Source organism: Telopea speciosissima, chromosome 10, assembly GCF_018873765.1.
Source record: "Telopea speciosissima isolate NSW1024214 ecotype Mountain lineage chromosome 10, Tspe_v1, whole genome shotgun sequence".
Classification (NCBI taxonomy): Eukaryota; Viridiplantae; Streptophyta; class Magnoliopsida; order Proteales; family Proteaceae; genus Telopea; species Telopea speciosissima.
In genome coordinates this window covers 3,922,995-3,938,402 of record NC_057925.1, presented here as the reverse complement: position 1 = coordinate 3,938,402, position 15,408 = coordinate 3,922,995, and the positions used below count along the sequence as shown (strand labels likewise).

The following is a 15,408-nucleotide window of genomic DNA, read 5'->3' as shown; positions in this document are numbered from 1 at the left end:
AAGAAGACAGAAATTGCTTCAAAACTGAGTCAAAAGAGAAAGGAAATTATATAACGCTACCATTAACATTATTAATTGGGAAAGCCCTCTTCCAAGGCACCATGAGATGATGCCTAAACCTTCCGGGTAGATATACCCAGGCGTGCTCCTCATTGGTCCAGACGCTTGTGTAGAGACGATGTGATCAAGTAGAAATCTCTTGTCCTAAAATGAAAATCATCTGATTTTATAAAAAAACTTTAGGACTTATTTTTATGTTTTAGCCATTTGATTGTTTTGGGCAGGAATTTGATTAGTGAGATGAGTTTGTATTCCTTATCACTTGGACACAATCACATCCCTTATGGGGTCATTTTGGACAATACAAGTAGTATATCTTAATCTCATTTTCCAAGGATGGTAGAGATTAGGAGAGGAGCAAAGAATCAAAGAGGGAAGAGAAGAATATGCTAAAACCAAACTTTAGTATGATTAATTAAAGCTGCTCTTGTTGTGAGGATATTATGAACAACCATGTAAGAGTTTTTCAAAAAAATTCAGCACCAATACCACAAGGACTGTTGATGATGATTTAATGAATGTCACTTGTAGATACCAACCCATTCAAAGAATTAGAATTAATGGACTGTTTAGGAGCACCTGAAGCATATCATTCTTTCATGCATATTCCTCAAATATTATTTTTTGGGTAGAAAATCCCCAAATATTTGGATTAGAAATCAGCAGTAGTCCGATTTGATTTTTTTAAAGGGAAAATTACAACAAAAAAAAACCCTGTAGTTTAAAAAATTATACCGATCCCCCTCCAAAATTACATTCACCTCCCCTTTGGATAGGGGAGGCATAATATTGAAGGGGATCGGTATAATTTTTTCAAACTATAGGGGTGGTAAACGTAATTTTCCCTTTTTTTTTTTAATAAGAAAACCTAGTTTAACTCCTTGAATTATTGACTCAGTCCTTGAGTCATGGATAAGCTCCTCAAAAGTTGAAGGAAGATGATTTAATGAATGTCACTTGTAGGTATCTTCATTATTTTCTTTCTTCTATTATGACCATGTAGGTAGGAGTGTAAATGAATAGCCGAAATCCGTTTCTGTATCCGTGTCCGTATCCGTTTAGCACTATCCGAATCCGTTCGAAAGCTAAACGGATGCGGATACAGATAAACTATAGCTATCCGAAAAGCTATATTTACATGTAAACGGATAAAATATCTGATCCGTATCCGTGTCCGTATTCGTTTAGCACTATCCGAATCCATCCGATAGCTAATCAAATGCGGATGCGGATATAGCACTATCCGAGCCGAATTCGATCCGTTTACAGCCCTACATGTAGGTCCCATGTGGATGACATTGTTCCTTGCACCAAAATTGATGTGGCATGTAATTTCCCCTCTCCTTGTGTATATAACATGAAATCCTTCAAATAATTTTTGCATATAAGATGCCCAACTTCAATACTACAGCTTATAGCAAGAAGTACAACAAATTTGTCTAGAATTAGTCTAGTGTTTATCTCTTTTTTTTTTTTTTAAGAACTTTCAATATTAATCGATACAATAGGTACATCATTTGATTCACTCTTCCTATACCCCTAGCTCTGACGGTGCAAGGTTAGTCAAGTTTAGGCTCAACTTTGAACCAAAATGAGATGGGCCGGAATGGGTTTGGGCTCAATTCAGTTCGAAGTTTATTATTTTTCCATTCCAAGCCCACCCCTAACTATCACCATGTAAACAAACTTGCTCAGATAGCATTTTCAGACGTAAGGACTATATTAACAAAGGGCGCATGTTCTCTGTCAGAGAGCGCTGCGCCCAGACACATGGGGTAGGACGGGGGTATTCAGGTCATTGGGGGTTGGGAGGGTTGGTCATTAGTCATTAGGCCCACCCCCATGTGTCTGGGTGTACTCTGCGCCCCCAGTGCAGAGACCTTTATCCCATTAAGAAAATTCCATTTTAGGCCTTATTTTGCTTGTATACTTTGCAGCAAAGACAGGAATTAGGATCACCGAGCACCTCTTTCTCATTGGTTGAGAATATAGAGAAAACCAGTTTTGGTCTAACTTCTAGAATGGGTTGAAAGCTTGACCGATAAATCTAACAAAGCCATAGGATAGGAGGAAGCTACTACTCTTAGCATATGGGCTTCAAGAACAAGATAGACCGATACATCTTATTCAGAGGTGGACAAAGCCATAGAAATTAGGAAGGAAGGAAGCTTCTACTGCAAGCAGCTGAGCTTCACGAACAAGATAGCCAGATACATGAATGAAAGAAATCTCAGAAAAGAAGCTTACACGTGATTCACGTTTTTGGTGAATTCATTTAGCTATAAAAGTTTATTGGATCTCCGGCCCACTTTATAGGCCCATTTCAATGGGAAACAAAATCCTCTATAGTGCCTTAATCTTGTGGTGCGTTGTAGTTCAGACCTGAAAACTCAACATGTGATAAATACATATCCAACATGTGATAGATACACATCAAACAGTGCTAAGCTCGAGAACTCGGGCCTAAACGGCAAAGCATCGTAAGATGAAAGAATTGCAGAGGATAGAGTGAAACATCAAACGTAACGACCTGAAGGGCAGCAGAAAAAAAGAAGGGAAAAAGAATTATTGCCGCGACAAATGTTTTAACATTAGAAGAACAAAAAAAAAAGGTGTTACAAAAAACAACACCAACCATTGAGATGGAGTGGAGTAATAGACAGGTTACCATGCCCATACCAAAGCCGATCATTGATTCTTCTTCTCTTCTTACATGGTTCAGGTAAACAATGTCTTTAAAACAAAAAAAAAACAAAAAAACCACCAACACAACGCCAGAAGCTACTGCCTACCTTTTTTTTTTTATTTTTTTTATTTTTTGGGGGGGGGGAATTTAAAATTTTTTTTATAATTTAAATAATAATAACAAGAAAAAAGAAGAACAAGAAGAAGATGATCTCGACTCCTTATAGAAGAATAAGCCAATAAGCATTGTCGTCTGTTGGTGAGCCACAGCAAGCAATAGTGATTAAAACAAAAAAACTCAAAACTTGTTGCTGTACCAGAAGACACCTTTGTTCTTTGTACTATCATCAGGCTCCACGTACGCACATTCCCGGGCCTCCCTCCACATTGCCTTGTAGATTGGTGTTCCATCGAACTGGTAGTAATCCCCAAGTATGGGCTTGATAGCCTTTGTCGCTTCCATTGCATTGTAATGAGGCATTGTCGAGAACAGATGGTGAGCAACGTGAGTGTCGGTGATGTTATGGAACACTTTGTTCAACACCCCATAGTCCCTGTCCATCGTCGCCAATGCTCCTCTCAACCAATCCCATTCCGACGAATCATAGTGGGGCAGCGCCGGGTGAGTGTGCTGCAAGTAGGTTATCAGTACCAAGAAACCATTCACGATCAACAATGGTACTCCATACACGCATACCACCCAAGCCAGGCCTTTGGCAGCTACGAGGCGGAACAACACATACGAGACGGCGAGAACACCGGCGTCGGAGATATAGATCTGGAGACGCTCGCGGTCGGAGTAGATGGGGCCGTGAGGGTCGTAGTGGCAGGCGAAACGGTCGTAGTGGCGGCCGGAGACATTGAAGGCCAAGTAGAGAGGCCAGCCGAGGGTTAGGGTGATGGTGAGGGCGAGGACCCGGCCAAGTGGGTTGTTGAGATACTTGGAGTACCAAGGGAGGCTGGATTTGGGCTTGGGTACAAACACCTCGTCGCGCTCGAGGGAACCGGTATTGGAGTGGTGGCGACGGTGACTGTACTTCCAGGAGAAGTAAGGGACGAGGAGGCAAGAGTGGAAAATGAGGCCCACGGTGTCATCAAGCCATTGATGGTCGCTGAAGGCGTGGTGGCCGCACTCGTGGGCGATGACCCAGATGCCCGTGAGGACACAGCCTTGGACTACCCAGTAGATGAGCCAGGAGACGAGGGAGAGCGGTGTTGGGAGGCGGTGGAAGTAGGTTGTGGCGACGTAGTAGAGGATGGAGACTATGGTGAGATCATAAACCAAGTAGGAGAAGGAACGAAGAACAGAGCGTTTGAAGCAATGGGCTGGGATGGCTTTCTTGATTTCGCCTAGTGTGAAGGGGGGCTTGGAGTATGGGACTCTCTGAAGGACCTCATGTTTTTGTTCTTCTCCTTCCTTCTTCCTTGGTGCGGTGACGGGCCTTTGACCACCGGCGCCCATTTCTTGCTGTTTGTGGAGATGGGAGAATCTGCACGTTAGAAATGGTTCGTCATTTCCTTATATCAATCCGCAAAAAAATGGTCGTTCAATCGTTCAACACAATTAAAGGAAAGAAAATAGAAAATGGACCATGGAGTATGAGCTGTCTACAGATTTTACGTAATAAAGGGCCTGAATCAAGCTCAGTCCCTCATTGACTGCCCCATGTCAGGGTCAGGATTGAACAGCAACAATCATCGAGTACCCATCTCCAAGATTTTATCCAGACCTTACGATCTGGGTTGGGTCCATCAACACGCTTGAGGCCTGATTGAGCTTCTCCAGGACCTAAGCTGTGACTTGTTACCTAATTATTTTTCTTCATTGAGACAATATCTTTTCTTTTTTCAGTGCATCTTACCCTTTATTTAATTCCTAAAAGAAATGAGAATGCCATCCAATCCTGCGCCCTGACATGACAAGCGAAATGACGGTCACATCCTTTGAAACCCTGAAAATGATCAGGAGCGTGGCGATCATTTCACATACCCTTGTGTCATGGCGTGGACAGTGTGTCTGGTGCAACTGGATGACGTTCTTTCAATCAAGTAAAAAAAATGGAAAAGGTTTTCATGCATCATCGTTTTTCTCCCTTAGTGCATCAAATAAAAAGGGGGGGGGGGGTGTGGTCATATCAAATTATGCCCATCCAACACCCACGAACCCATGAAGCATAAAAACTTTCACCACACAAGATTTACAAAATAATCTTCTATCATATTATTTTCAAGAGCTCTCATCGTCTTCACAATTCAATATACATAGAAAATTACAATAATTTACCTGAAAATAAGGATTATATTAAAGAGATTTTATTATTGACAATCTTTAAATTATCAAATATTATGTTTTCTTTCAAAACTGACAAATCTTGTCAATTCACATGTGTACTCCAAAAATATGTACGATGGCAACAATTTTTTATAATGGCAGAATAATAAGTCGAGAAGAAGAATGCTGCCTGATTGTGTGGTCACCAAAGTTCTAAAACTCGGGTTTCGACAAGGTTTCGATTAGCCAGAAATTGAGTTCATCTTGGTTTCGACCATATCTCGGTCGAAACCTGGGATTTTTTTCCATTGATGGGAAAACCAAGGTTTTGACCCTAAAACAAGGTTTTTTAGGCCTGGTTTTTTGCAGGTTGCCTATTTTTCACATTTTAAACACAATCCATGAATCACATTGACAAAAAAAATCACTGAAAATAGTACTTGTGGTTATTGACCCAAGTTTACTAACGTACGCGCTGATATAATACAGACACTACAGTGGTATTATAAATTTATAATTAGTTCACATAATTATAAAGTACTTGAACCTTGAATAATACATTGAATCCAAATAAAACATTAAAATGCCCCTCTTCAATTGCAAGCTACAAGTGTGGAATGGAAGGGATGGACAGTTACAAGTGTATTCTTTCAAATCCTCCTATGGAAAAGGAATGTGTGACCAAGAACTCAAGGACTAAGAAGAGGAAAAGGCATCACAAAGGTTTCTGTGGAGAAATAATGAACAAGATCATGATCCAGCAAGAGGAGCTGCAAAACAAGCTTCTCCAAGACTTGGAGAGAAGAGAAGAAGAGAAGACTGCCAGAGAAGAAGCATGGAGGAAGCAAGAGATGGCTCGGATGGACAGGGAGATAAGCTTATAGCCCATCTTCAAGAGATTGCATGTGATAGACTACAATAATTGGTTTGAAAGCAAAAAAGAAGAAAAGACATGGTCTGCAAAAGTAGACTTGTGACTCCGTGTACTATTATCATGCTCTGTCTTCAAAAACCATTGAAAAAGTAAATGACATAGCCTTGGAGTTTCAATACATAAAGGCAAGCTGGAAAATATGCATCTTTCAAAGCAGAAAAGTAGATCTGCAATAGTATTATTTTCCAGGTAAGAAATGATGTACTTTGCAAACTGGATTCCATGTTTATGACTCACCCACACCATAACTCCCGCTCTCTCTTTCTCTGTCTCTCCAAGAGTCTACAGAGAGAAACTGTGATTTCAGTCTCCTCTATCTCTTTACTCTGTTCTAAGAAAGATGGTCAGACACGACAATTTATTCGCCCAGAAATCCGATCCCACACCAAAAGCTCCATGAACCCGTCATCATAGCCTTGGTTTCGACAGGTTTTGCATTGGTTTCAACCGAAACCAATACCAATACGGAACCGTCAAAACCAGTCGAATTAATGGATTTTTCAAAGTTTACGTCCAACTCGTCTCGGAACCTGTTGAAACCGTTGAGTTGTCTCAACGGTTTCGACAGGTTTCGACCGAATTTTGATTCCATGGTGGTCACTACACCAATATGATACAAATGAGTGGATGCCCAACAATTTTTCATTTTGTAGAAGGGCGGTGGGGGTGGCAATCATTTCAAGGGGTTGTGTCTAGGTGTACGCTGCATGCGACCAGATAATGTTATTTTTTCCTAACAAGTCGCACTCAAATTATTTTAGAAAATCTTTTTTGCCCCTTTACTTTAAGAGCTTTTGAAGAAGACAACGACAATCAATAGGTGTCAAATTCTAAATACACTTGTAGATGTCTCATGCTAAAAGTGCAAAAAACAAATTTACAACTTTTTCACCTAACTTTAGTTCAATAAAAGGGGGGGGTTTCAAGGGCAGAGTTCTAAGTTGCCTTTTCACATATGGCATGGTTTTTGCACTTAAATTTGTACACATTTTCCATATTGAAGAATCAGATATTGCATGAATGCTATTAGCCATGTAATGAATAAATCTTTAAAAAACAATTGATACATATGGTAGGGGAAAAAAAGAAACAACATAAAGGAATGATCACTAGGTAAAAAATACAGACCAAACCTAAGAGAAAACATTTCATTTTGTTTCATTTCTTTTCTTAAGCATACAACATAACAACCTTAATTATTATATCACATACCAAACCTTGTGACTCGTACAAATTTGCACTAGTGACCAGACTTCTCCCTCTAATTACTACTAATAGTTCCATAGTTAAAAAAGTCAATAATCTCCTACCAACAAAGTATTAATTTACAACGGATTTTTTTTGGACAGATTGGGATGTAAACACATAAATTCCCAAAAAATCCTATCCGAATCAAATAAGAATTAAGGTCCATCTACTCAGATCCTTCATATGGATCCAGGTGCTTCATAGTATCTGGTTACCACATTTCTTTGGGGACAGTAGAGACAGAAGAACATATTACAGAGGTTATACAGAAACACAAAGGGGATTATATTACTATTGAACTACAGAGGAATAAAATGCAAAAAAAAAACAACTACAAAGGAATGCAGAACTGTAGAAAACCGGGGGGCGAGGGGGGGGGGGGGGGGGGAACAGAGGAGCAGGCAAGAGAGAATCCCCGACGAGAAGAGCACAATCGACTCCATGGCATCAACCATGAGCTAGCAACATTCGTCATCGTATTCTAATTCTCTTTTTTTTTTTTTTTTGCTAAAAGATCATATGTATTAAAAGAATCAAAAAAAGAAATATACAAAGGAAACTAGAGAAAAATACTCAAAATAGAAAATACAAAGACCAAAACCCCCACCTTCGAAGGACTCGCAACAACAAAACTAACTAGTCAAGATACGAAATCTTGGCCTTCCTTAAGCATCGATTAGCAACTCATCATTACTCAGTAATGATGTGATGTTACGATTAAATTTTGAGTTTATCTTATCAGCAACTCTTGCTCCCTATTATTTATGTGAGATAAGTGAGTTTATCTTATCAGCAACTCTTGCTCCCTATTATTTATGTGAGATCTGTTGAGATATCCACACATAAGGCAAAAAATAATAGTCTCACATCAAATATGAAAAAGGATATTGGTGGGTTAATAGGTATTTGGACACCCTCTCCTCAACGACTAGTTTTTGGGGATGAGACCCAAATCCCTAAAAAATGATATCAGAGCCAGGACATGAACACTCTCGTTTGACCAAGGATTCTTAGGAATTTAATCTCAAGTTCCACGTCAGCTCCCGCGTGGAGGAGGATATCGAGATCTCATGCTCCACGTATTTTCCATCCGAGGAAAAGATTATTGGAATATCCATGCATAAGACAAAAAAAAATAGTCTCGCATCAAATATGAAAAAGGATGTTGGTGGGTTAATAGATATTTGTGCACCCTCTCCTTTACGGTTAACTTTTAAGGATGAGACCAAGTTCTTAACAAGATCCCATTTGATAAAGAGATTCTCTCCTCACACCGAGCGGAAGGAAATTCGAACCACGTATCAAAAAAAGGTTTAGAATAAACATGACCTCAAGTATCAAAACCTAGTTTTATATTTCTACCAAATAAAAAGTTTGGAATAAACAAGATTTTGGTGGTTTTAATTGAAGGGAAATTTTTAGCGCCACCCCCTCAAATGGACCAATATTTTAATATCACCCCATTAAGGATCAATATATCACTTTCGGCCCAAAAACTAACCGAAATAACTGAGAGTTAACTGAATGAAAGTAAAATGACTAAATTACCCTTTATGTTAAAAACATTAAAAAAAAACCCAGCCTTCTCCGTCTCCTCCTTTTCTTTTCCGTCTCTGGCTACCATGGCACCCGTCTCCCTTCCCGCTCCCTCGCCGGCTCCGATTCCGGCTCCATCCCTCTCCCCTCCAAATCTGGCCCAAAAACACCCTCTCTAACCTCTGCCATGACCCTTCCTCATAAATTGGCGGCAAGCTCCTCCACAGAGCGACCTTGATATGGCCTCTGCCTCCCTCTCTTCCATCCTCCACGACCTCGACTTGCTCCTCAAATCCGGTGTCCTCCACCAATCGAATGTTATCGTTCTCTCTCAACACTGTTCAGACTCCGGCAAAAAGGAGCTAGGTTTTTTCATCCGCGACTTCTTCGCTCGCTTGCAGGAGGAGGCTGTAAGAGGAGCTAGGTTTTTTCATCGATCTCTCTTATACCTTTTATCTTTCGATTTGAGAATTAGTGTAGTAGTCATACACCCTAGGATAATTCAGGCTGTTGAATCTAGGGCTGAAAGACCGCCGGGTTTATGAGGTCCATAGGAAAATCAGATCTGAACTTGTGATTATTACCAGGATTAGTTGCAGGTCTTAAACCCTCCTTAAGAGTAGATGGGCAACCCACTAAGCACCAAAATCTTGGCTTCCAACCAAGATTTTTTTAACAAAACAACATGCGAGAGAGAGACGAATAAGAGGTTTGGGATTTGAGCATAAACAACACCCAAATGGAGTTGCATAATCCACGGACAGAACAGACAAACTAAGAAGAAAAAAACACTTGGAATGGGGTAAAGAGAAATGGAAGAATGGAAAATCAAAGGAAAGAGAGAGATGAAGGAAATGGGGATTCTACTTATCAAAAAATAAAAAAAGAAGGAAATGGGGATTCAAACCTTATCACCGCAAGGAAACCCCAACGACTTGGTAAAAATATTACCCATATCGCAGCATAAAACGGAAAACAGAGGAAATAGAGCTCTAATGAAGGAGTTCTCTCGATTCAACGCCAGTGACTTTGAAACTTCAAGCGAAGGTTAGTAACCCCCAAATCTATTGAATCCCGGCCAAGGAAACTTCAGCAAATAAGTATTAATTTAACAATAGATTTCTGAAATTGATTCAGGCGGACAAAGGAATTGTTGATCTGGTTCGTAAGTTGGGGCTTGGAAGATCCACCCCAAGTGAGTGTGTGCAAGGGTGCAGAGGTGAGAGATGGGCAGCAGTGCCAGTTGCAGAGATGGGAAGTCGACGGAGGAAGAAGAAGACTAGATTAGGTTTAGTTGTTTTAAAGGAAAGGGTAAAATAGTTTTTTAAAAAACACTGGCATGTTGACATCATTAATTAACAGTTAAATATTGGCCCACAGTGATATATTGGCCTTAGTGGGATGGCATTAAAATATTGGTCATTTGAGGGGGTGGCGATGAAAATTTCCTTTAATTGAATAAACAATACTTGGCAAAATCCCCCACCGCATCCCGAAAGTCTTGGTCAAAGCGTTCTATGCATATTAAACCATAAAAACCACCGAATATGTGAGGGGGCAACGATCACAGACGTCATATGGGATCCCTTTTTTTTTTGGGTTTTAGGTAACTGTTACAAGAGAATCTATGGCATTAAGAGCCCATACAAAATTAAACCCAAAATTATTAGCACGGCCAACTAGAGAGGCTCGTGAGATGCGACCTTCGCACAAGACAACAGCGTGAGGTTGAATAAAATCCGGGTCCCTACATATCTTTATTTGTATGATAGGGTCCCACATCCATATAGACCCACCAAAACAGTTGGATCCAGGGCATTAGTCCAGCCCTTCCAGGCCAGTTACGAGCACTACCGTATACTTTGAACACTTTCCCTCCACAAAGGTTAGATGACCTCATCTCTATTCTTTTCACCAATAAAGCGGCAAGAGTACATCCTGTCAGTATCACACAAGAAAAACCCCAGAATTCAGACTCCCGAGATGATAAGGAGGAAAAGATACAAGACATAACAGATGCACACACTTGTGGAAACAGCTTCACTGGATTGGGATCGTGTCAGAACCTTGGGATGTAATATGCCAATCAAACGAACATCCTTCTTCATCTACATCACTATCTTAGTTTGGAAGTACATGGGTTGGAAAGAATCTTACACGTGTAGTGGGACCATGTCTGTTACCATCGATCCTCTCTGTAACACTCGCTACTTGGAGTTCGCTAAATGGGAGGAGATGAACGTGCCAACTAAAACAACTCTCCTTGAGGCTCGTTTGTTTCCGGCTAAAGATTTTTCCCTTCCAAGTAATATCCTATCTTTTAAGACTATTATTATTTGAAAGAAACCGAATAGAGTACTAAAAGTAGACGAAAATACCAAACTACCCCCATAGGCATCATCCGGCGAAAGTAATCTAATCCGGCGGCACGCAAATCGAGCAGAAACCTAATGCGGAAGGTAACCTAGCATTTAAAGACCAAACTACCCCAACTATTTGTAAATTGTTCCATGAACAGAGAAGAAAGCGGTGGAAAAAATGGAAATAGTCGTAGTCTCTCCAGTCAGTTCAACGTTTCATGTGAATATCAAAAACGAAAATGCTCTCTCGGGTCCCCCATGAGAGCCCACTTTGGGCCTTAAAAAAGCAAAGAGAATCGATCTACGGAACCAAAGATGCAAAGACAGGGACACAAATCTCCGCAGAGTCCGGAGAAAAATAGTTGCAAGATCCATAGCTTAACAAAACATAGGAAATGGAAACAAATTATTCAATTTATTTTTATTTCATTTTAGTTTTTGTTTATTATTAAGCTACAGAACTTCACGGTAGATATTTTTCCAGAAATGATTGTTAAAGAGAAGAAGAGGAAGAGAGAGAAAGAGAAAGAAAAACAGTATAGATACTGTTTAGGGAAAAACGGAGCAACGAATCAAGAAAGCTGCTGTGTGCCGCGAGTAAAAGATCGAAAATCGAAGGGCATTAGAAACACCAGATCTCAGATCTAACAATGAGAAAAATCGATGTTCTGTTAATCATGGTGGACATGATGTTTCCATTAGAAAAAACCGAATTCGAGCTAAAGTAGAATCGACTCAATAAATCAATAGAAAAACTCAAAGATATATACGGAGATATATAACTTTGGGAACCGCTGATAGGTACTGCCAGGGAACCGCCAACTGCTAGCTTCCAGATCAAAAATGTTGCAGAGAAAAGGAAAAGAAGCCAGCCATTGGACCTAGATCTACCTTAAATACCACATATTGAACACAGAAACTACATCGAACATGGACAAATGTCGAGAACGAACTTAAGAACATTAATTATTAATTGAAAAATAGAAAAAGAACAAATTTACGCTGGGAAGAACAGGGGGAAAAGAAGAGAGGGAAGAGAAGAAGAATACCTGAAGAGGAACCCTTCCGCCTTCCGCCTTCCCGCCCTGCGAGAGATTCCTCTCTCTCGCTCGCTCTTTCACTCTCTCCTGCGCAAGTTTCGATCTCTGGCTATCGAGCTATTCTATTCTCCTTCTTCCCCCCTTCACATAAGCCGGTATTTAAGCTATTCTTTCCCTCCTCGGAATGCCTTAGGTGGGTCCCACTCACCAGATAGAAACTTCGCAGTTGTACTAGTTTATTTCTGCCGTAATCCACGTTTAAATCAGTGATTGGTAGAGGTAGTGGTATCTTTTTTTTTTTTAATTTACAGGAAAGTATACCAAGAGAACTTATTGCACAGTCAATTACATCTGACCGTCCATATTCATCGTATCAATTGCTTTCCGCGCTTGGACAGCGTTGAATTACTCTCACCAGCAAAATATCTGGCCTGCATCGGTAACTTAAATTTGTTATCCTGATGACGAAACTACCCCCATAGTTTACTTAAAATGACGATGCATAAGACTTGACGGTCCAGTTACGACTTGCGAGCACCGATTTAGGAATCGGAATTGGAATCAGAATCAGGTATGGATCAGTCTCAATGGATATTCTGGATGGATCGAAAGATTTACCCAAAAAGATCCTGTCCAGCATCCTGCCTGGGCTGCATGTGCAGCGCCGGACAGAGTGAGGCGTGAGAAGACCACCTCACCCCTACTCTGGCAAGGCGCTCGGGCAGGGGTGAAGTGGTCTTTTCACATCTCACTCTGTCTAGCGCTACATGTGCAACCCGGGCAAGATGCTGGACAGGAGCCAAGTCCATGATTTACCCCTATCTTCTAATATTTTAATATAATTTTACCCTTCATCAATACGATCCACCGATATGGGATCAGTCAAGAATCGAAGATCGAGGACCGCTGATGCCGATTTGGATCAAGTGATTCTACTAATCCGCTACCAATCCCTAAAACGGATCGAGTGATTACACCATAGTTGCGACAAAGCTATTCGTATGAATGTGTCAAACCGGACAGTTCTAGTCTGATGGTTTCTTATCTCAAGTGTTCTAACTCTCTTAAGTCTCAAACACTCAACTAAGTTCATTATGTTATTGATTTAATCATCAAGGACTCAATCTTCATTAATATTTAGTTATAACAGTTAACAGCATAAACTGAAACAACATAAAATCCCCTCACCAATCAGAAGCCGCCACGTGGTCGAGCCGGGGTCATCCCAAGAATCGAACCGAGCTGAATCAGAAACCGGGCCGACCTGATCTCCGTCACATCGCATGGCTGGGCCGAGCACTCTGCTGAGCCCGCGACACATCATCCATGCCGACCTCCTTGGCCGAGCATACACAGGACGACCTAGGCCGAGATAACTGACGAGCTCGACCTCCCTGGCCGAACATACACAGGACGGTCAAGGCCGAGGTGACTGCCGAGATCAACCTCCCATGGCCGACCTCCATGGCCGAGCTCCTAGGCTGAGCCCTCCACCAAGGTCATCACAACGACCTGCCAGGAATCGCGGAACCACGTCAGCACAACCCGAGTATCCTAGAATAAGGATCAAGCCACGATCCCTACACGATATTGAATCACACTCCCATTAGGACTCTTACCTTAACAAGAGTCCGACCCCGAAAATGACTCTCCACTCCACCCTACGCGAGAGAGCCTTCCAAAAGAAGAACTCCTACCATACTAGGACTCTCCCAACCGCCTCATCTCCCCCTATAAATACCCAAGTATGGAGCACAATTCCACACCTTACTTTCACTAGCTGTTACGCTGTCGCATTGGAGACCTAACTTGAGCGTCGAAGATTCCTAGGCCAGAGCCACATCGGCTCTCTTACGCTCACTCGGTTTTTTGCAGGCTCATCCGTGGGCGAACCCGGCACCGAAGGTTTCCACACGCAACAGATTTGGCGCCATCTATGGGAACGACGTTAGCAAGCCATCGTCGTTTCTACCAACTTCAAGAGCAGCAACAATGGTGCACACGAGATCAGGGTAGCATGGCTCGACTTCCCGTGCGGATGAGCTACAGCCCGTTGTGCAGGCGAGGCAATCACCGCCCCCTAAAGCCTCGCGGCAGGGTGCGACCGAAAGACCCCCTCAGGCAGGGGGTGCGCAGCCCAGTACGGGCGCTGCGACCAATCCCATTCCCCCACCAGAGGGGCGGGAATGGTTGAAGTGTGCTCGACACAACAGCGGCTGACCAGGTACAGGTCGAGCCAAACTTAAACAGGCTGATCCTACCACCGTCGCCGCCCTTACAGGAGAATTTGGACCCCGAAGCCCCAACAAATAACCCGCAAGTTATGGACTTGCAGCTATAGATGCTCCACACCAACGAGATGCTGCGTACTTTCATGACCCAGATGGCCCAGGGTGGGCTGATGGGTCAACCACTAGTTGCGCCCCCTCCAGCCCCGGTGCGCGTAGAGGGAAACTTACAGCAAAATGGTGGCCGGCGTAGGGCCGAGCCGAGCCGGGCCGCGTCATCACACCTGTCTTGTCAGAAGACTCCTCCTCGATGCCCTAGTAGAGGCACTCGAAGGGATGAGTAAGAGCATCACCGAAGCCCGGGGGCAGGGCAAGAAATCGAACCAGTGGGCTCGATAGCGAGAAGGTCTATATGTTCCGGTCGGCTTGGAGAAGACGGGTAGCCGAGGGGAAACCGAGAACAAGGGAACGAGCCAAATGGGAGACGTGTTGCGAGGCAAGGAGAAGGATCTCGCCATAGCCCCCGGTGTCGAAGTCGACTTCCCCGAGAAGAGCAACAGAGGAGCCCCTGTGGGTCCAATTTCCAGGTGAAAAGAAGAATAAGGAGGGATGGTGCTGACCGAGCCGACCAGAATGGCCGACCACAACGGGAAGACCGAGCATACCGACCCCGAGCTGAAGGACAAAATGGCCGACCTAGGCCGAGTGAATAAGACAATTTGCACCAGGTGGATGAGCCGAACGACCGAGCACCTGAAACCGAGCTGGAAAGGCGGCTACGAGACTTGGCCGAGCAGGTGGAGGGATTGAAGAAACAGGTGACCCCGGACGCCTATTCACTAGTCGGACGACACCCTTATCCTCCCAAAATCATGACTGCGCCACTACCGATCGGGTTCAACCCACCACCTTTCGACAGGTATGACGAGACGACCGACCCGACGGATCATATAAACTACTTTAATGCGATGATGACCATGTACGGGGGAACCGAGATTGTTTCTTATAGGGCTTTCCCCGCATCTCTCAAGGGCGCGGCGACCTC

At 42.7% G+C, this 15,408-nt stretch overlaps 1 protein-coding gene across 1 annotated transcript; it reads right to left on the bottom strand.

Annotated features, from left to right (window-relative positions):
• Positions 1-3,028: 3,028 nt before the first annotated feature.
• On the bottom strand, positions 3,029-7,091 carry LOC122642840 (delta(12)-fatty-acid desaturase FAD2-like). Its single transcript, XM_043836442.1, has 2 exons — positions 7,085-7,091; positions 3,029-4,235 (listed from the first exon to the last, which is right to left on the bottom strand). Exon 2 carries the CDS (start codon positions 4,205-4,207, stop codon positions 3,044-3,046), a length of 1,164 nt encoding a protein of 387 aa, XP_043692377.1. The 5' UTR covers positions 4,208-4,235; positions 7,085-7,091; the 3' UTR covers positions 3,029-3,043.
• Between the last annotated feature and the right edge of the window lie 8,317 nt (positions 7,092-15,408).